The sequence below is a fragment of the Dermacentor variabilis genome, chromosome 10, assembly GCF_050947875.1.
Source record: "Dermacentor variabilis isolate Ectoservices chromosome 10, ASM5094787v1, whole genome shotgun sequence".
Lineage (NCBI taxonomy): Eukaryota > Metazoa > Arthropoda > Arachnida > Ixodida > Ixodidae > Dermacentor > Dermacentor variabilis.
The window spans coordinates 115,846,645-115,868,494 of NC_134577.1; the positions used below are offsets into that span (position 1 = coordinate 115,846,645).

Here is a 21,850-nt window from a genome sequence, read left to right on the forward strand (position 1 = left end):
CTTCGTCATCGCTCTAGGAAGTCGAGTCAAGGTGAACGGCTTGGTCGTTTTTTTATTGTTTACGCGTAGCTGCTCGAAACCAAGTCGCAAGCGCTGCCCGATTCGTACATATATACGCTGCACGCGGCAATCCGCGAAGCCCGTCGACGCACTTTCTCTGCATCGCTTGAGCAGCTAGCTGAAGCGCAGTACGTGTTTGGATCGGAAAAAACTGGCTCGCCTGCCTTCAGTCTCTCACAAAAGCCTCCGTGGGAAGCGCCCGAAAGCAGACGATCAGCTGACTTCGCAGAGATGCAGGCGTTGCCGCGAGCTCTCCTAGGACGATCGCGGCACTGCAGCGGCTGCCTTCGCGCCAGCACCTCCGCACCGGGGTCGCACGACGTCGAGACCGACACGTCCAAGAGCCAAGAGCGCTTCGGCAAGCACGAAGCGAGCGAGGTCGCCTTCTGCCCGACTCGCCTCGAAGACATCACGCACAATTACACAAGTGCCAGCGATGACGCAGCGGCCACCTCCGTACCCGCCGAGCACGTCGGGGAGAACACGGACGCCTACAGCTGTGCTAGCAACGTGAACCTCTACGCACACATGCAGAGCAACGTGCCCGAGCCTTTCGAAGCAGAGGGCACGTCGCCGACCAGTCTCAACATGCCCGGCGGTGGCGAACAGTCGACGTCGTACATGTATCTCGCGGGAAGGCGCAGCTCCGCCAAGTAGGCCTGTTCGTCTGCAACACCGCTGTCAGCACAGACGTACGAAGTTGTGTGTAGTGCATGCAATATAGCGGCTTCTCTGCGCTACTCTCCACTTACGCAGTCGATGCGCTTTGCAGATTTGGCATACGACGCATGCAATATGCGATGTCGCCCGCGCATGTTAACGCGTTGGCAGTTGAGAATGCGCGGCAGCTATTGTTTTGGCATGCATCTGCGGACGCGTACTCACCTCAATATAGAGTACATTGTCTACGACTTGTGGGTGTGATATATTCATAGTAATAAAACACGTTGTCGTTGCGAATGAGTCATTTATTTTCAACACGCTATAAACCGCGTACAGGAACAGCAAGCATTCGGCAAACCCGCAGTGCAATTCGCCCAGACCGTAAAACACTGCGCGAATACCACCGCATATTGCCAGTATTTTTTTTTATCTCTCTCTCAATTACAACCATTCTTGCACATCATTTAATGCAAACTTATCCTGTACAGAAAAAAAAAAATGTATCAACACAAACACACGCCCTTACTCCCAAAGAAAAAAAAAAAAAACAAAACGAAAGGAAACCGACCGTCGAAGCAGCAGCTGCTCATGGACCACCCGGAAACAGCGACCGATGACGTCACGTGAAGCGCCGGTGACGTCAAAACAGGTAGGCCGTCGCCTTCGGTCACGTGGGTGGTTGTAAGATTTCTGCTCATAACCTTTTTTTTTTATTTTATTGTCCCCTTACGCTCTCACTCCTTTAAATACCCCCCGTTAAAAAGTGAAACGCGAAAAGGTGCAAAGAAGCTGTCTCGAACGCACGAACACCCGAGTTGTCACTTTGTTTTCCTCATTTGATTTGTTTTCATTATATTTCTTTTTTTTATGTCGGGCGAGCAGAAAACCGAGGATGGGGTCGAGTGGGGGACCCGCGGCTTCGAACGGAGGTCTGTGGTATAGGAGGGCTTAAGGCACGGCGTCGAGAGGCGTCAGTCGTCGTAGTTTTGCGAGAGCAGGAAGTTGGCAGCCAGGTTCTCGTTTTTATCGCAGGCGAAGTAGGCTTGCACGACCAGGTACTCTGGAAAGCCCAACGCCTTCAGCTGCGAGAACAAGTCGACAATCATCAGTGGTTGCAAAGGCAGAGCATGCGCAGTGTGATAAAAAAGCCGCACAGCAGTGTTCCACACTTACTGAAGCAAATAACAAGGCTAGTTGGAGCAACTTCGTGATAACTCCACCAAGTGCCAACGAAAAGACACATGCAGAAGTAGTAGTGCGTACATTGTGCACTCATTGTACACATGTATGTGTTCCTTCGTCTTAACGATACATTCATTTTAACGGTGCGAAAAGCAGACACCACGCAGAGAGCACGACACATGCAAGTGCCTTCATCCGTGTCTTTTCATAATACTTGATGCAGTTTCCACGATGGCGTACGCCCACTGTATGGAGTACTCTGTCCAAGCCCGAGAGCTCTCGCACACCAGGGTAGCATATTTTCAACTGATCCACTTTCTGGTTGCCTGCCATGTCAACCATAACCCTTCAAAGGAGTGCACATTCAAACTACATAAAATAATGTTGACGGGAGGCATGGCTATTGCTTCCATTACATCCACTTTCACAGGCTTAGCCAATCGGCATCAACCTAAAAGCCCTTTTAGCGTTTGATAGGGCTTTCTACTTTCTACTCGGGCATAGTGGATCATGTACCAGTTCTATAACAAAGCTTGACTGTGAACAAAAGAGCCTACATGAGAAACAACAAAGTGGGAAGCAGGGCCACCTTTCCTAATTAAAGAAATATAATTCTGGGCTTTTACATGCCAAAACCACGCTACATTTATGAGGCACATCACAGTGGCTGGATTAGTTTTTACAACTGTGCTTTGAGTGCATGTAAACCCCAAGTGGTAAAATTAAGCAGGGACAAAAATAAGTTTAATAGTGGCAGTATTCCCAGAACGCCAAACATGCCTCAATTGGTCATAAACACTATACACATGCCAAATGCCAGTATAGTATGCCTCCGTTAATTCAATTTCGACCAAAAGTCCAGGTCGGCGCCCATGCATTTCTATGGGTCCAAAATATTGTTAATACAATACTGAAATCAGCCTTTGCTGGATAACTTGAAAGTGGCTGGTGCTCACCCACGTACCTGATCCTAATAGTGACAGCAGTTGGCAACTGTCTTGGCAGTGCTTAGGGCACAGTGAATGCGTTGAACGTGCGTCATCTCTCATTGAAAAACGCTTATTTTTGGCCTGCCCCAGGAAGATTTCGAAGCGTAAATGGGAGCTCACAATGAGTTATTACAGTATTTACCTGATTCTAATGTGCCTTCTTTCCAAGAAAATTCAATAATTCCTTGGTCAGTGTAATCTGATAGGAAAGCAAAACAACATTTCCAGCGTTCAATTGTCAGAGATAGCCTAGCCACCGTCACCGCCATTGCCTTTACAAAATGGCGGCCATGGATGATGGCGGAACGAGATTTTCACCTTGCAAGATGACGTACTGCTTTCAATCTGATTACAAAAGGACAATCACACAATAACTTACTTTACATGGTAAGCTAGTGGCAACAAGTTACATTACATGTTTTGACCATTCTGGACAACTGCATGCATTGCAGGACAAACTAGCCAAGTTGTTAGTCTAGGAGTGGGCCACAATCCTGTTTCCGATTGTTCCGGAGTCGTTTGACGAATGCAGGCACAACGCGGTAGACCGCACGAAGGACAGGATGTCGTGGTTCTTAATGGACAGCGATAAAATGCTGCACAAGAGTGATGAAGATGTACATAAGGTGAACAAATTTTCTCTCAGTAAAGGTAAAGTTCGCTGGTTTCTTCTTTTTCCTACTGCCAGAATCGGAGGCATGCTAAGTTTTTCTTGCAAAAATATAGGGTGCGTGTTCGATTTTTACTTTGTTTAGGATAAAACATGCTGGCGGGCTACTTGGTAGAATGATGGAATGTGTCAATGCGAGACAGCGATGTATCTGTGTGTGCTTCTTTCTATGTCCTCATTCAGTCGCACTTACACATTCTTTCATTTGTTAAGGGGCTCTAATGTCATTTCTATGTTAGTTTTCAATTGTGAACCCATAAAAGGCAGGTGTGCATTTGATTTGGGGAGGTTTTAGAACTATGGCAAATACTGCCAGTGAATCAGTCGTGTGTTTCAGCGTTTTTTTTTTTTTTTTCAGCCTCTCATTCAATTTGACCTGCCGGAATATTCAACCTATTCTGCTGGTCCCGTCATGGTCAAATTAACAGAAGTCGACTTTATGGGAGTGTGTTCAGTTACACTATAAAACATGATAGGTTCAATTCTACAGCAAAGCTGTTAGCCTCTAGCTTATTGGCATTTTTTGTGTTTGCACCTGTTAGCAAAAATGTGGGTGGATTCCAGCGGCATTGCAGGCTTCAAGCATGCAGCAATGCGAAGCGAACAGTGCACACATTCTTTGGAATCGCGTCTACAATACAGTCGCCGGCCGATTTTCCAGACTCCAAAAATTTGGACATGCTCGATTATTCGATCTGCTTTGCGGCACCGCTACTCTCCCCATAGACCATAATGTTTAACAACTGGTGAAAGTTCGGACACCTTGCAACGTCTCATCTGATTTTTCGGACACTCCTTGAGCCACCTCGATTTAGAACAAACACCATGCACTAACTCTGACCGGTGCATGGTTTGACTTGCTGAACGCCAGTTTTATTTTGAACAGAGCCTGCAAATCCCCGCTCATCATCATCGTTTCTGCCCGGTTCGTAGCTACAGCAGTTCCGGTCTCAGCTTAGTAAGCCATGTCAAGATAATCTAGCAGCTGATTTGTTTCTTTCTTCGTGCATGACGCTGTGAGTAGGCAGTTTTTCGTTTGTGCGACTGGTGTCGGCGTGGTGATGTTTGCTTTGTGCGCTGCATAAAGGTTGCAGTAATTGCGGCATACGGAAACATCGCATCAAGTGTCTAATGGCGCAGACAGTGCCTGCGCAGACCGCCGGCAAGTGGGTGCTGGGAGGCCTAAGATTTGTCATCTTCTGGTGAGCTCCCTATTGACGCCGAAAATGTTCTGCCGAGACCTGCACAGTGGCTGCTTTGCGATTCCGGACACCGTCTCATTTGACAGTTTCACAGGTGCTGATACCGCTGTACTGACATGCGCAGAACTCGACGACGGCAAGATCATTCGTTGGGTTTCTGCTGCGCCGCCGGACGATGACTTCGAGTCGGAAGATGATGCACCACGTGCTACGCTGCCGTTGCATGCGGAGGATGTACAAGCGGCGACTTTGGTTTCAGCCGCCTATGGTGACTGTACGACCCTCTCCGAGATTCAGGCTTATCTGATTGTGCGTAAACAGAACAGCATGCAACGGTGCATTCACGATTTCTTCAAGCCTACTGACGGGCCCAAATAACTGTGGGGAAATAAAGAATTTCTTTTTTTTCTTCTTAATCTGCTTTCTCAGACACCTGTTTATTCGGACATTTCCGCAGTCCCCGTGAGGTCCGAATAAACAGTCGGCGACTGTATACAGAATAAATTTTCTATGAAGAAGAAAACTTGCATCCAAACCACATAATTGATGATAAGGCACTCCTAATAGCAATGCAAAGCACATAGTGCTCCCGCATACGTTTCCCACCAAAGATTATTGTTGTGCAAGCTGCGGCGCCAACGGCAGCTTGATGGGAGTGACGTCCCTTGCCTTTCGTATATAAAATAACCAGCCTATCAACTGATTTCAATGTTGTTGCAGCACCCCTATGGGCAGTGGCGTGCTGTCAAAATTGCCATCCCCTTTCGCAGGGCTGGGATGGCAAGTCAAGTTGTTTAAAATCGCTAATTTATTTCACAGGGAGCCTCAAGCTGTTTGCTGGCACTTTTTGAAAATCATGACATGTCTATATGAATGCAGAGAAACATGTAAAAAAAAAAAAAAAAAAGAAGTAACTGAAAAGTGTTGCTAATAATACTTCACGAGTCAATGACACTGAAGAGCAACAACTACAAATTTGAAAGTCTTCTACAGCATCTGTCATGCTCATGACATGACGAGAAATGGACACTGGTACCGACCGCAGTGGCATTATTACTATTATTTTTTTTTTTACAGCAGACCTGGCTGCAATCATCTTCTTCCTGCTGTTTTCAGTACAAGCACTTATAACAAACATCCTCTGTTGAAGTGTCCTTCGTGGCCCACACTGACCAATTCAGTATTTGAAAACTGGACTGTCTCAGTGTCCCTTTTAAAGAAATTGGCCACGAAACGACAACAGACCCTCTCGATGGCCTCTTTGTCCTGTGGCGTGACCTGGCCGTAGTTGACTTCGATGGGTGCTCCTCCACTACCAAGGCCTGCAAGGCCACCACCCGGCGCACCACCACTGCCCTGGCTTGCTGCACCCGGTGGCGGGCTTGGCTCGTTCAGCATTCGCACAAACGCCTCCTGGTTCTGCACAGAGAGAGACAAGGCGCCACTTCACCACCAAAGATTGCCACCTCCACAAGAACAACATGAACTAGATGGAGTTTCCATTCAAAAACTAACTGCAACGAAATTTCACTTATGCAAAATTTGTTGTAAATGAGTAGTATATACCACTAAAGCAAGCGTGGAAAGGTTCAAGGCTGGTAATTGCATAGTTTTCTTGTTAGCAGCCTTTAAACAATACCTCAGCAGATCACACATGAACCTAGTGGTTACTTTTAAAACGAAACTACTTTTTAAGTGGGTACAGTTTGACGAGGTTTTACTTTAGCACCGTATACCGTATTTACACGAATGTAAGTCGGCCCCCCCATATTGCAAGACAGAAAAAAAAAAAAAAAAAAGGAGAGCATGCCCGAGGACGCATTCGATAACGAAAATTTATTAGTAGCTGACATGGTCACTGGACTACTCATTTTCACTAGTGCTGTCATCGTCATCGTTGCTACGGTCCCACAGCGCATTGTCGCCCAGCGAAATTTCACATTTGGCAAATGACTGCACCACGACATCTTGTGGAACAGCAGCCCAGGCCGAATGCACCCAACCACATGCAGTCATCAGGGAGGCTTTTTTGGCAGGTCCGGTTGGCATAATTTCGCGGTCTTCTGCCACCAGCCACTCATTGCACTCATGGTGGAGCAGGTCTTTATAAGGCAAAGATCCGGGCTTGTTTCATGACAATGTCACACTTCAGTGGCAGGGACCGATCACGCATTTCAGCAACGTACGCCGCAAGCTTAGCCTACAGCTCCGGAAAGCGTCCAGACTTCGGCACGCAGAAAATTCCTCACTTGCTGTCACAGGTGAAAATTTCGCTTTGATGTAGTCGCCACTCTCGCACCACCTATTCAGCAAGATTGAACTTGTGGCCCGCTGCGCAGTGATTTGTTTCTTCAGCGTAAAGGATGGCAGCCCTCTTGAACGCTGCCGTGAACGAGTGCCAAATGATTAGTGGGCCTGAAGCACTCATGACGACTGAGGAAGCATAGAAGTAGCACGTAGCCGGCAGTCAAGTGGAACGCGTCAAACCAATGCCTTTCGTCAAACTATAGAGAAAGCTAAGCGCAACAGGGAAAGAGAAACCTGCGAGCGGTGTCCGCTCTTCCATGAACTGAACCACCCTCAGAACAAGCGCTGCCGTTCTGAGGGTGCCGCCGCGAATGGAACAGCGGCGCTTCCATCAACTATCGACACCCCCTCCCCCACGAGTGTTGTGTCAATGCCTCCTTTACTAGATGCCTGCCGCGTTGTCCGGTAAACTCGGTTCCGTGTCCTCTCCCTTTTCTCATCTCCGCGAAAAGGCAACGAGCGCCTCTCATGGCGAATGCCTGCAATTTAGATCACGTGCTGCGGCCTCCAAGATTACCATGGCATCTGTCACCGTCTCGAAGGCCCGTGATGACGCTCGCTAACAGACGCCTGCGCATGTAAGGCACCGGCGGAAGCATTCAGCCGCCGCTGCCACATCCGCTGGAAGTTGAAAAGGCAACGAGCGCTCCCTCATGGAATTTATGCTGAACTAAGGGAACCGCCGCTACAATGGGAAAGCGAGCAACGAGGCAGGCATCTGGTAAAGGAGGCAGTGGTTGTGTGCACTTTAAAACTCTCAAAAATGTTGAAAAATTCTTCCGAAAAGCGAACAAACACGTGGGATCGCGAAAGGCTACGGGTAGGGCCATAGAGCAAGCATAAAATTGTAACTCCATTGTAGCTCCCGTTCGTCTCACTTTTTTGAAGGTGCCATGTTTTGGTTCCGATTGTAAGTCGACCCCCCAACTTCAGATTCTAAAATTTAAAAAAAGTGGTAGACTTACAATCGTGTAAATACGGTACCTTAGCCAGCACCGGGATGGCACTTTTGCCCCCGAGGAGTGATGTTGCGGAACGGCATGTGCCAGCAGCACGAGAACGGAAAAAGTCGAGGTGGACTGTTTTCCGATGCTGTGGTTTGGAGCCCTCACCTACTGCATTTATTTAAACACCGGTACAGATTGCAGGTCTCCTGCTTGTCACAATATGTAATGATAGATGCTTGCTAACTTGTAGAAATAGCAGGATGTTGACATTGCTTTATGTTAAATGTGATCATGGCTGTTCATTATTCGAAAACTATTTAATATTCAATACGACTCACTTTTCGCACCATTCAATTCATATCCGGTTTGGTTTCAAAGACCGCTATTCACGCACCCCTGCTCATTACAACAGATCCACATACAAGATATTGTAATGCGGCAGCACAGTAGGTAAACTATTTACAAGGTGTTTTTACAAGGGGTAGCAAGCAGTGGCCAACATGGAAAGCAGCCAACATAAAACAAGGCACGTCATTGTCCTCAGATGAGCCAGCGACCGCTTATGGGTGCACCCCACTAAATCAAAGTGTCCACATCATCATCTTCGAATAGCATGTAGCAATACTTTCAGATATTGAGGGCAAGCTCCACCACTGGAAAAGCTGGCACCACGTGTACACAGCGGCCGCGTCGGCTGCTTCACAAGCACCGAAGCGAGCTGAAAACGAAAGTTTAAAGTCCCAGCTGTGCTACGGTTCTGATTAAGTGGTGAGGCTTTACTGCCTTGGATGTCTGCTTGACAACATTTGAAAGCACTATACAGTAATAGGTAGTGGCTGCCTTAGGAGGTGTGCAGCATGGTAGGCTACTGCACGTTGCCACTAGGTTGAATCTCCTTCACTTTGAAGCCATGGGGAACCAGCGCCGCCCAGTGGGTGCTTGTGAAAATACGGCCCTCAGTACCACTAGTGAAAAAGCGCCCTAACTTTTACTTTCTCAAACAAACATGAGGCTGGAGGGAGCAGGTTTCTTATGTTTTACAAAGCTAACCTTAGCGAGTTCAGTGTGTTTTTCATATCTCTCAGTGTGAATATTGAATATGGTGAAGAGGCCATGATAAAGGTCACATTTACTCGTGAAAAATACCCTAAAAGTGTCTTGCATAGAAAAGTGGAAAAGCAGTGACTTCCTGTAATAATTCTTTCATGCAAAATAACTCGAGAAGGGTGGCGATTGCGTACAGAGAATGGTTTCCTACTTCGAAAAAAATGGCACCTGACAACAGCTGTTCAGGATTTCAGCGAAACACATTGAATCAAGTGAAGAAGCCAAAAATGCTGTCAGAATTCAAGTAAGCGATGACTTGCTCCATTTCTGCATCTCCCAGATGCAAATAGAGACAGTCCCTTCGTAAGTAGAGTGGTGTACTTGATTTCCTTGGAGACACTTATGATGTCCATGGCAGCAGAATCAAAGGCGCCTCCACATTAGAAGCATGGTGAGATCACCCAGTCGAAAAAATGATCTCACTGCGAGATCTCTTCGTGGCATAGTGACATGGCTATGCAGCACCAGGAGTGGTCGCAGCTACTCTGCCATTGTCTGCAGCCTCACTACTGCTGATCACTTGCCGCTGATATTGTCGCTAGGCCTTTTCCGGTTCACTTCGAATCTGTGGCTGACGACACTTCAGAACCAACTGCCAAAGCACCCAAGCCACGATGTTTTGTTACTGATGCCCCTTTACCCTCTCCTTGCAATAATTTCATGCAAAAAACTGTGGATGCGCAGGCTGCGATGCCAGCAACGCTGAGCAGGTTCGCCATGCGCTGTCGGCAATGGTGCACCGCAGCTGAACTTGTATCAGAAATCTTGTTTGTGCTAAACGTTTTGACCGTGGACATCGCTTTGAATCAAATGAACATTACACGCCCTTTTACTCTAGATGACATCACTTTGCCTGGAATAGAAGCTGCATGTCCAAGAAAGTCTATGCCTGTGTTGCCAGTTGCGGCGACGCGCTGGTCTAGCATCGATGCGCAGTTTCTGCAGTAAACACGAAGTGCTCGCCGTTTATGTTGGCTGTATTTGCTGCCTTTCTGTTTGCTTGCTCAAAGCAAGTAAACAAAAAGCAGATTTGAGGAAATACTTGCTCAAAGCTGCTTGAAAACATTATTTCAAAACATAGGTTATATAAACGAGCACCATTATCTAATTGCCAACATGGCTTTCTACAAGGCTTGTCTACTACATTTCAGCTGATTGAATTAGTACACCATCTTTTGGAAGCCATAAAGTTTTGCAGACAGACAGAGATGATCATCATGGACTTCGCAAAGGCGTTCGACAGAATGTTTCACTGTAAATTGATACTAAAAATTGAAGTAATATTTAAAAATGCTACCATTACAAATTAGTTACCTTATTTTCATTCATGCAAGCAATATGTCAAGACTAGAGACAAAATCTCGAGATTCATCTGTTAGGTCAGGTGGAACCCAGGGTAGTGTTCTGGGCCCCCTTTTATTTCTGTTATTTATTAATGACCACCCGAATGACACACATTGCCATCAGGCTCTTTGCAGATGACTGTATTATACAATAAAGTAGAAACAGTAGCTGACCAGGAGAAATTACATGGCAACTTACAGGAGATAAAGAAATGGTGTGATGAATGACAAATGGAGCTAAATCCACTAAAAACCTTAGTTACGGCAGTCTCTAGAAAGAAAAACCATTTGAACTACTCTTACTACATTGATTATGTAGTAATCAATGTAGACCCCCCCGCACCTCGCTGCAATCTCTGGAGAATCACTACAGAGATGTGGTAGCAAAGGGAAGGGAGTCAAAACTTGCCCTTGAGATGAGCTGCAGGAGCTGGGGGTTAGACTGGCCAAGCTGCTGCAACACTGCGTTGAGCAGCTGCGGGTTCTGCTGAATCACCTGAAAGCACCAATGCACACTGGATATAGTGGCAACACAAGATATGCGCTTCTTCGTATGTTCTGCCCTTTTAACCTCTTATGGTACACTAAAGAAAAAAATTGTTCACCTGTATGAGTACGCTACCCTTTTGCAATGCCAAAAACCAGGGTTCATACAGAACAGTAGACTCAAAGGACAAAGGATTTCAATGATGACAAAGGCCAACATTCAAGGCATGGAAACAAATATTATTCGTATCCAAGCACTAGAAAAAAGTGAAATCTCCTTCTTAGCTGCAATTTGATGCACTGCAGTATGATGCACTTCAGCACTGCGGTATGTTGGGCATGTTGGTACTTTAACCTGGACATTTTTAGTGCCAGCTGGCAAGGACATACGGGAGACATTGACTTGTAGCTAAGCAGCTGTCAAGTTGAACATACACTTCAAGCTATTCAGATGGCTTTTTCAAAGTTGACTTCTCACTGTAATGATGTAAATCGCCTCCTAGCATGACGGTAAGTATCCAGCTTCAGCCAAAGAAACACAATGAAACTTACATTGCACAAGGATTTATAGAACCAAGGGCTTGAAAATGGAGCCATGATGGCTGCGTGAGAACCAACTACCTAGCAAAAGAGCAAAAAATGTGGTATGCCTTTTCGTCTAGCTCCACGATGACAACGGTAATTAGACCTACCATCGGAGGCTGTGGACACGTCAGAATCATTTTATTTAGAATCAGAATCAGTTACATTGCATTACTTAGCTATGCTCCCAAAAGCAAATATCTATGATTATTTCCAGATAGACAAGAATCCCTGGCATTGCCCTAATGCGAAGTTTGTTATTTTCAATGTCAAAGTCGCCCCCAATTTCAGTTTTCAAATAATTCAAGGAGCACATTTATTTTCAAGATTTAAGGGCTCTTGAACCTTTTTTCCCTACTCCAAGCATTCAAGGAGGCGTATACGCCCTGAAAAAAAAAAAAACCTCGCTCACTGCAAAATGAGGCTTATCAGAAAGTAGAAAAAGATGCACAAGCAAAAGACAAGTGGCAACAGCTCATTGAAGGTTCCGCACTAGCTTATCGTGAGGTCATGGATTTTGACGACGCTCGCCCGGGCCTAGTCAATATTTTATTGATAAAGATAGACCCTAGCGAGTTCAATTAGAGCCAAAGGTAAAACTTGGCAAGTTCAAAAACATTTACTAAGCCATAAAATACCAAAAGTATGTTGAAATCAGTGATGTCAAACCGACATACCGACACAGAAATTTCAGCACAAAGTGAAAAAAAAAAAGAGACACTTCGACTTTTAATAATTGCTGATGAATATATAGCTTTCAAAAAATACATCAGTCATAACCGATTTACCGTTTCTCTTTAGTGTCCCTTTAAAGGGTGCCTCACCAGGCCACATAGCAAATTTCAGTTACACGCTGGAAGTTGTTACATATCCTCTAGGAAGCGCTCTGCCGCAAAAATTTTTCAAATCAGCTCATCAATAGCCGAGATAAAATATTTCAGTGCCGCGAGTCCATGATTTCAGGAGGCGAGCTCCACTGCCAAGCGAGACACTCTCTCCACTTGTCCTGTCTAGCCACTGCAAGCGAAATTCCTTCCGTGTTCTCCCATTCTCGAAAGAGCTCGAGAAACGTGCGTCGCGTACATCACGGACCCTGCCGTCATTTTTTTTTCTCCTCACTTTTTTGTGGCACAAATGACCCCGAGCTGGAACACGGTAGAAAATGACACAGTTTCGTTGTCTGCACATGTGGTCGCACAATGTGGGAACAAGCCGACGAATTGGAAGTAGATCTGTCTTGCTGCAGTGTGAAGTAACACAATAAAATGCCAACATTTGATTGGTGCGCTTTATTTATCTAAGCTTTAGACTATAGCAGCAACACATCAAACAAATAACTGCTGTTGCCGTGAATAATTCTCGAAGTCACGTGTCACGACGAACGATGCCACAGTGGAAAGACGTGTACGTAGGCGTACTAGCATGTGTACGTCATCCTCAGGCTTGGAGCGCGGCAGTCACGAGGAGAAGGGAAAACGGCGTTCGATTTGAAATTTCAGATCTTTCAGCAGCGCATAACGATGCAATACTTTGCATACACGATCGTTATCGCACAATGTATGCTCCGCGCTTGCCAGCTCAAACTGGCCAGACCTGGCGAGGGGCCCTTTAAGGGAACTTTGTGATCTCAGCTCAACATGGGCGATCATCACTATCTTGGTTCATGATGAGCCCACTTCCTTGTGAGTATTCCACCCCTTTCTGAAGGGATCGTTGCATGCAGAGGACATCAACTTTACCTTTTCCTTCACAACATACTCAAAGGACAAAGGATTTCAATGATGACAAAGGCCAAAATTCAAGGCATGGAAACAAATATTATTCACAACGGTAGACATTCAGTCATCCTCACTGTACTTATAGTCATACCTGTGTTTTAGCCATGTAATAAAATGGCTAACAGCCTATCTTATCACAAATGTATTGCAAAATAATGAAGGCACTATGGTCAACTAAAACACGTATACATGTTTTAATTTCGCTATATATAGAGGCATCACCCGCCAGCAACTGCAGCTTATGCAAACCGTAACCTCCACTGGGAAACACTTGCGGAGAATGCTATGAGCAAAGTCGAGCTTTCTGGTTCTTTTCTTTCCTCCACATGGCCAGTGATGGCACTGCCACGGATGGATGGATGGATGGATGTTTTAAGTGTCCCCTTTGGAATGGGGCAGTGAGTTGCACCACCAAGCTCTTGATATTTTATTGTCTAATGTCCTACCTACGTTAAAAAAGAAGAAACAAAAGGAAAAAAAAAACACAATGAATTTCCATAACCAAAGTTACTGAACCCCTGTTCTGAACTTTGTTTTTGTGTGTCTTCGTTGTTTGTCGTTTCCCTACTTCTACCAATCTTCCAATCCCCTCTTACTAATCTATATTGCCGACATGTTCACTTTCCCCCCCGCCCTCACTGAACCCAAAGGCTTCAGGAAAGCCAGTGATTCCTAACTCGACCGCTGGGCAGATACCTTCACATTCTAATAAAATATGCTCCATAGTTTCCATAGCTTTCTCACTTTATAAGTGCATGTTCTAAGGCATCCTGATCTCATATTGAAAAGTAAATAACTTCCCTTTGAGTTGTCATAAATTGTTTCTTTCCTGATTCCGTTTGGCCCTCTTAAAGGGGTGGAGACATCAAAATCTTTCTTTCTCACCCTCGCACTTCCTCTTGCACCTAAAGTACAAAGTGCGTGGGGCGTGGTAGTATCCCATCACACTTTGACTCAATTCTACGGAACATGATGTGGCTTCACTTCGGCGATTGCTCTAGTCATGCTGCACATGATTTGAGAGGTGCATTTGCAAGCAGCCACTTTAATTCAATCTCACTTGGCCATCCGCGTCCACGGAAGTTTCCTTTGCTGAGGAAGCGAAATTTTGTTGTATTGAAATCGCATACAAATACACTTTGTTATAAGGAGGTTTATTTACACGGTGTTTAATGGACAGTACATGACCGGGGTTGTTGGAGAAGTATGGGAGAGGCCTTTGCCCTGCAGTGGGCGTAACCAGGCTGATGATGATGATCGAGAATTTCGTTATACTAAAGTTCATTATATCAAGGTTTAACTGCACTATTCATTTTTAACAAATTTAGTCAAATTTCGTTGCAGTTGGCCTAAGGGCAACTTGCATTATCAGCAGTAGAATATTTATTTATTTATTTATACATACTGCAGCCTCAATGAGGCTATCGCAGCAGTGGCATGAACAAAAAACATAGAACATTTATAAATAACCTTACGTTAATTAATTGTTTCAGTGGTAGTGAAGGACGTTGCCCAGAAATGAATTCCAGACTTCAACTGTTGATGGAAATAAACTGTGTTTAAAGGAATCAGTGCGGGCAAAAAAGGTTGAGATATTTAGAGCATGGTGACTCCTTGTACATAATGGTTTGGAAAAAGTCAAGTAGTTATCTAGTGAAGAGAGGCGAGGAGAATTGACTAACATGTGAAGGAATTTTAGGCATTCAAGTTTGCGACGCTCTGCAAGAGGAGCGAGAACAAGTAGGGGAAGAGAGACGGCGAAAAGTCCCTGTCACATCTCCCACAAACAAAGCGTACTGCCTTTTTTTGCACCGATTCTAGTTTTTTGACATCACAGTGTTTGTGTGGGTTCCATACAACGCAGCCATATTCGAGGATGGGGCAAATGAGGGTTTTATATGTAAGAAGTTTAGTTTCTTGAGGAACAAGATGCAGCATACGATGTAAGTAACTTTGTCTTTTAAGGGCCTCGTTACAGGTGACATCAATGTGTTTCAACCATGACAAATCGTGTGTTAGTAGGATACATAAATATTTGAATTCGAAGACCCCATTTAAAGTAATATTGTTAAAGGCATAGGCAAAAGAAGGAAGGGCATGAGCGTCATGTAAAGGACATGGAGACAGTTTTGGAAAAGTTGATATTCATTTGCCATACTTTGGAGCAGTTACAGAAGTCAGCAAAATAATTTTTAAGGGCAACATGATCAGCAGGAGATTTAATTGTCTGATATAAAATGCAATCATCTGCAAAAAGGCATATTTTAACTGATGTGTGTAGGGGGAGATCATTAATATAAAGCAGGAATAAAAGAGGACCCAATACTGAGCTTTGGGGAATTCCTGATGAAACAGGCATCAAGGGTGAGTTAGTAAAGTGGAAAGTTGGGCTAGTTGGTGAGTAATCATCATACCTTGCTGGTGAAGCAGTGCACTGACACGGACACAGTGAAGACTGTGGGGATGCGTGACTCTCACGCCTCCCCTGAGATCTAGTTTTCCCGCATGGCTCGTCTCCTGCAGGGCGGCTTCGCCCGCCGCGTGGCCTGGCGCCCGCGGCGGTCGGGTGGTACAAGCGCGGTGCGAGAGATGGCGCGAGCGTCGCGCCGCTGCGGGGTTACTCGGGCGTCGGGAGACAAGGCGCTCGGGTTGTTGGGTTCGAGACAGGAAGCGGGACGGTCGTGCCGCACGTGCAGCGACCCTCTTGCACGGCGGGTCGGCGCGCGGCGGGGACGTATCCCGCGTGCGTGCCGACCCATGCTTCTGCGAGACCGCCTCGCGTGGCCGCCCTCGAACGCGCCACGATTCGCGTGACCATACACGCGAACGACCAGGCCTTGGGATCCAGCATGGGGCGAACATATTCGCTCACTTCCGGTCGCGGTGAGTCAGACTTCTAGATTTGTCGCGCGCCCATCGGCATGTTTTGTGGATAGCAGCTCGGCTAGCAGGCACTGATCTATGAAAGGTGCAATAAATGCCCTTGTGATTGTTTGCACGGATGTGTTGTCGTTCCTTTGTCCCAAGAGCACGGATGTGAGAGACCCCACAAGACACACAAGAAAAGGCGACACTTGCTGCACTCACAACTATTTTATTTCAGAACACATACTTCATATTTATATACTGTACCTGCGCACCCTCAGGCGTCAAAGAAAATCAAGGCAAGATTAAAGTCATTTTTTAAAAATCGTTTGCCCACGCCTACTCGGGCGTCAAAGATATGACACCTGTCTATCATGGTGTGCAATCCTATCGTATTTGTTGCACCCCTGACAACCATTTTTATTACACATTTTTAAAATTTTTTTCCTTTAGTGTACTTCCAAAAAGGCAGCCTCACCATGGCTTAGATGTAGAGATGGCTGACTAATACAACCCTCTCCCCTCTTGTGAGCATGAAAGGCTTCGATTTGATAGCAAAAAAATTGCGTCAATACCATATGCACACAAAATTGCGCATAACTTAAAAAAACGTAGGTGGCAGATATGGTCGAAGAGTAGTTTTTTCAGCAATGAACAAACTTGGAAAAATATGCGCCGGACTGGATCATAGAGTTTCAACAAAAATAAAAGTAAATGGACGTAGGTGCACGGTCAAGCATAAAGAAAAACTTGTCGAGTGCAGGTCATCCGTTGTCTACTGTTTGTCCATATCGTGTGGAAAAGTATACATTGGCCAAACGAGTTGGCGTGTAAACACAAGGCTTTTGGAGCACAAAAGGTCACTGGGGGGAAACATTCATTCCCACAATAAGGGGCACTGCTCACAACATGGGTGCTGGCCGCTTTACAATAATACCACAGTTTTATTGCACCACAAGGATCAGCTAACCAGGGAAATAACCGAAGCCTTTCATGTTCACAAGAGGGGAGAGGGTTGTATTAGTCAGCCATCTGTACATCTAAGCCATGGTGAGGTTGCCTTTTTGGAAGTACCCTAAAGGAAAAAAATAAAGAATTGTATAATAAAAATGGTTGTCAGGGGTGCAACAAATACGATAGGATTGCACACCATGATAGATAGGTGCCATATCTTTGACGCCTGAGTATGTGCGGGCAAATGATTTTTGAAAAATGCCTTTAATCTTGCCTTCATTTTCTTTGACGCCTGAGGGTGTGCAGGTATATAAATATGAAGTATGTGTTCTGAAATAAAATAGTTGGGGTTCAGCAAGTGTCGTCTTTTCTTGTGTGTCTTCACTGTGTCCGTGTCAGTGCGCTGCTTCACCAGCAAGGTATGATGAAGGGTGCGTTAGTAGAGTTGAAACGTGCTTATTGTGAGTGCTGGGAAACAAAGCCCGATATTCAGCCAACCAAAGATGCATTCTTTAGTATAGCGAACAGCTTGTGCATAAGTTTAGGGTGTGAGACAGTGTCGAAGGCCTTTGCAAGATGTACAAATATTGCATCAATCTGGTCACCTATGTCTAAAGAGGTGCTGATGTCATGAACGAATTCTGTCAATTGTGTTACAGTGCTAGGGCCACGTCTTAAAACCATGCTGGAAAGTGCACAAAATTTTGTTTGTTTCAAGAAATTTTATTATATGTTTAAAGATAATGTGCTCGAGTAATTCACATGAGTGTGCTGTTAAGGAGATTGGCGATAGTTAGATAATTGAATGTTACCAGACTTAAATAAGGGCATAATTGAAGCAAGTTTCCACAAGAGAGGAATGGTGGCAGTTGAGAGAGATTTTCTAAAGATAATTGTTAGATATCTACTATAACAAAGAGAGTATCGAACAAGAAAAACAGTCGGGATACTGTCAGGACCACGACTTCATGGATTGTAGCACGAAGTGACACAGACAAAGACTAGAAGCAGACAGGACAAGCGCTTCTAGTCTCTGTCTGTGTCACTTCATGCTAAAGTTCAAGAATATGTTACCATACCAACTCGCCCAACTTTCTATCCTTCCACATGACTTCTTGGTGTCTATGTTTGGGATTAAGTTAAGTACACCCTCAGTAGACAGTCATATATCGTCAATTGTAGGGTATGGTTCGGAATCAAAAACAGGGGTTAGAGAGTTATCAGTCGTAAAGACAGAGTGGAAGTAGGGGTTAAAAGAAGAAGCTATTGCCTGTGAATCAGAAACTGCCAGATTGTTAATTAACGTGTCCGAGGATGACCCAGGTGGTAGGATAGCTTTCCAAAATTTTCGGAAAGCCAGCATTAGTTTCGGCAAGGATACCTTGTAATAGAATTCTTTTGCAGCAACCGTTTTAGAACAGAGTTCCTTTTTAGCGCTATGGAATTGGATGAGTTTTGTTGAGTCACCAGAGCGTTCCGATCGACGTAATCTGGCCACACGACGTGATAAATGCAAGAGGTCCCTAGTCATCCAAGGAATTTCAGTGTTTGTTTTCTTCGTTTTTAAAGGAATAAAAAGGTTGATATTCAAACTCATGAAAATAATTGCATAGGGCGTCTGTTACTGCCAAATCATCAGCGCGGTTAAAGTCAGGAAATTCACAGTAGATATAACTGGATTTAGGGACGATTCCAGGAACAGAAATTAACACAGCATATATTCCATCAATAACATTGCATTCGTAACCGGCATTAAAAGGAGATGTAGTAAGAAAGGACGGAAGTTTGCGGAGTGAAATCCTGAACAATCTGGTGCAGGCCACAGGAAAATGAAATGTGGGCCAACTCCTGCCCAATAGCTACTTCCTGACTGTTTATTTTCATAGAAGACCAATCAACACCAGGAGCATGAAAATGACCCATGCACATAACGTTGGACGAAGAAGTATTATGACTATGCAAAAATTGACAGATTGTGCAAATGCTTAATATTAGAACCAGGCGAACAGTAAACGATCCCTATATGTAATAAAAAATAATCAATTATAACCCCATTTAAAGAAGCAGGAGAAAAGACAAAACTCCACGAAACTTCCCACTTCTCCAATGTCTTGCAGAAAACCTTTCTCACCATGCCGTTGCCTTCTGTCCACTGAGAAACAGTCCACACAAAATAGTGTGATGTAACACTGCCACCCCAAACGGTTGGCAACAGTGCTGAAAGGTACTGCATGTCTTTTTCAGAATTTGAATACAGTCAACGACTTGAATTTTTGGACATGCCTCATATTTCGGACGTCTTCACGGCACCGCCACGAGCCCCATAATATCAATGTATAAGGACATCTGAAGTTTTGGACGCTCGAATTCCCCCGCCGTCCAATTTTCCTGACTTTTTGACGCGATGGAAGGTCCTTTGGCTCCTCGCGCAGCGCCCTTGCGAAGGAAATCGACTTGCAGCCGAAGCATATCACCGCTTTGAACCACAACTAGCCGAATCTAGCCGTCACACACCGATTTGGTCTGGCCATGCTGGCTATGTTAATCGCCGCACTTCCGCCTCCGGCGGAGTTTCCGGAGCGGCGCCATTTCGTTTGTTTACGCCGGCCATGTTTTGGCTAGCGTGGTGTGTGGTTGTGCTGTTCAAGTGTGCTCTGCGACGCTAGGCCTAGGTGCTTCGACGCTCGTCAGCGAACTCTACTGTTCACAACTTGAGGATTTCGCTTGCCTTCGATGGTCCCCCTCCGTCTTCGTCGTCCTCGCCGATGGCATCGAAGCGCGGAAAGCAGTACCGTCGGTTAACGATGGAGAAGAAAGCCGCCGTTATTAAGCAAGTCATGAGTGGTTGATCGCAGGCTGACATGAGCAAGGAGTTCGGCATGGGCTCTGTTCTGCTAGGGTTTCCACACCCGCGGAAATAACTTTTGGACAGTTTGTTGACGCTGACAACGAGCTCGACTTCTGCGCAGGACTGACTGAAGAGGAAATAGTCCATCAGGTTGTGGGGTATTAAGAAGACTCCGATGTTGAAAATGAGGAGCCAATGCCTGCGCCGCCTACAAGCGCCGAGTTGATGCGAGCACTGTTGACTCTTTCATCGGTGTACAGTGCTGACATGACCCTTGCTCAGATCGAGGCGAATATGATCGCATGCAACCGGAACGCTGTCCAAATAACAAGCAACAAGTTTTTCAAGCCACTGCAGCAATAACACCGGCTGCCCGACGATGCACATGTACATAATAAACCGGCAGTCGGCTACATACAGTTTTTGAACGCCTCTTTTTATAGCCACTTCACTGATGCTTTGGCAGGGTTTCGGAAGCTTGGTACTTCCCCCTTTACCTCTAGATCCGAGAAAAAAAAAAAGAAAAAAAGTGCGTTTTGTGCATGCATTCATTTTTTCGGACTGCCTGAATTTTCGGACGTTTTTACGTTCCCTAGAGGGTCCGAAAAATCGGTCGTTGACTGTATACACCAGTATTACATATGAGGGACTGAGGAAACATGCATTTGCAAACAGCCAATAGTCAACTGTAGTGAGGCGAGCTGAAACACTGAAACACACTATGACCGTACTCCGTTTCATACTCAGCAGGCAACGATGTGAAGCATGAAATTTCATCATGCACATATCTCTCAACCTGTGCTTGTGGCAGCGACAATTGCTGCTGGTTGATGAGCTTATCAAAGCACTTCCACAGTGCTCACATGGAAGGAGCCTTTTACGTTTGTGTGAGCCGTAAAGTAATAGGTGACATGTAATGAAAGGATCATTACTATAATCAAGGGTGGTGGTAACCATTCAGGCTACCTATCCCTTTTTTGGCGCCGTCACAGAAAGTTTCTCCTTCTTGGCGCGCTCCAGGAAGCGCAGATCTTCTGGCATCAATGGTGCCGGGGTTTCCGGATCAATCTCCATTGCTTTCTCAGAGATGCTGGATGGTCAAGAGGCAGACGCTGAGACGTGCGTCTCCGGCAGTGGAGTTCGGCTCAACTTTGGGCCTTGCGGCACCGCAGTCTGCCGGCCAGTCTTTGATGATGATGCAGCACCGCTGGCTGCAGCCACCAAGGGGGCAGATGGAGTTTCTACAAGAATATGGGACTTGAACCCTGTAGACTCTTGAAACCAGTGTGGCGCTGCCCCTTGCCGCGCCGCACTGGCATAGCTTACTTGAGGTAAGTGCCCTAGCCTTTTCTTCCATTCATAAAATGAAATCTTTTCCTTTACAGTGATTGTGATAATTCCTCTCTGCCTTCTCCGGCAAGGGCAGCTCCATGAATTAGCTGGATGATCACCCTTGCAATTGACACATTGTGCAGAAGCAATGCAGTTGTCAGGTGGATAGCTGTTGGCACTACACTTCGCCCATGTTTTTTTTACTCTGCACGATCGTGATGCATGCCCGAACCTCTTTCACTTCAAGCACTGCCTTGGATTTGGTATCTATGGTCTGACGTTCATTTTCAGATACAGTGCAGCCCACTTATAACGATATCGAGAAAGACGAAAAATATGATCGTTATAACCGATGATCGCTATATCTGGACTGGTTATAAAAAAATTAAAAAAAAAAAAATGCGGAACATACCTTTGCAGCTCCGAACTCGAATTCGCTACTTGCTCTAAAGAACAGATGATGTAGGAAGTCGGCTGTGAAAAACAAACTTTATTTGTAGCGCCAATGACCGTGTCAAGGGTTAGGCGCGCCGAA

At 45.5% G+C, this 21,850-nt stretch overlaps 2 protein-coding genes across 2 annotated transcripts in view; one reads left to right on the plus strand and one right to left on the minus strand.

Moving 5' to 3' along the window:
• Positions 1 to 44: 44 nt before the first annotated feature.
• LOC142560895 (uncharacterized) lies at positions 45 to 1,020 on the plus strand. Its single transcript, XM_075673307.1, has one exon. The coding sequence runs from the start codon at positions 292 to 294 to the stop codon at positions 715 to 717; it is 426 nt and encodes a 141-aa protein (XP_075529422.1). The 5' UTR covers positions 45 to 291; the 3' UTR covers positions 718 to 1,020.
• LOC142560892 (UV excision repair protein RAD23 homolog A-like) overlaps positions 1,008 to 21,850 on the minus strand; it is an 81,142-nt gene continuing 60,299 nt past the window's right edge. The window contains exons 7-9 of the mRNA XM_075673304.1: positions 10,880 to 10,966; positions 6,012 to 6,185; positions 1,008 to 1,805 (exon numbers count right to left, since the gene is read on the minus strand). Of these exons, the coding sequence (XP_075529419.1) occupies positions 1,695 to 1,805; positions 6,012 to 6,185; positions 10,880 to 10,966 (372 nt within the window). The 3' untranslated portion in view covers positions 1,008 to 1,694. The remainder of the gene's footprint in view (positions 1,806 to 6,011; positions 6,186 to 10,879; positions 10,967 to 21,850) is intronic.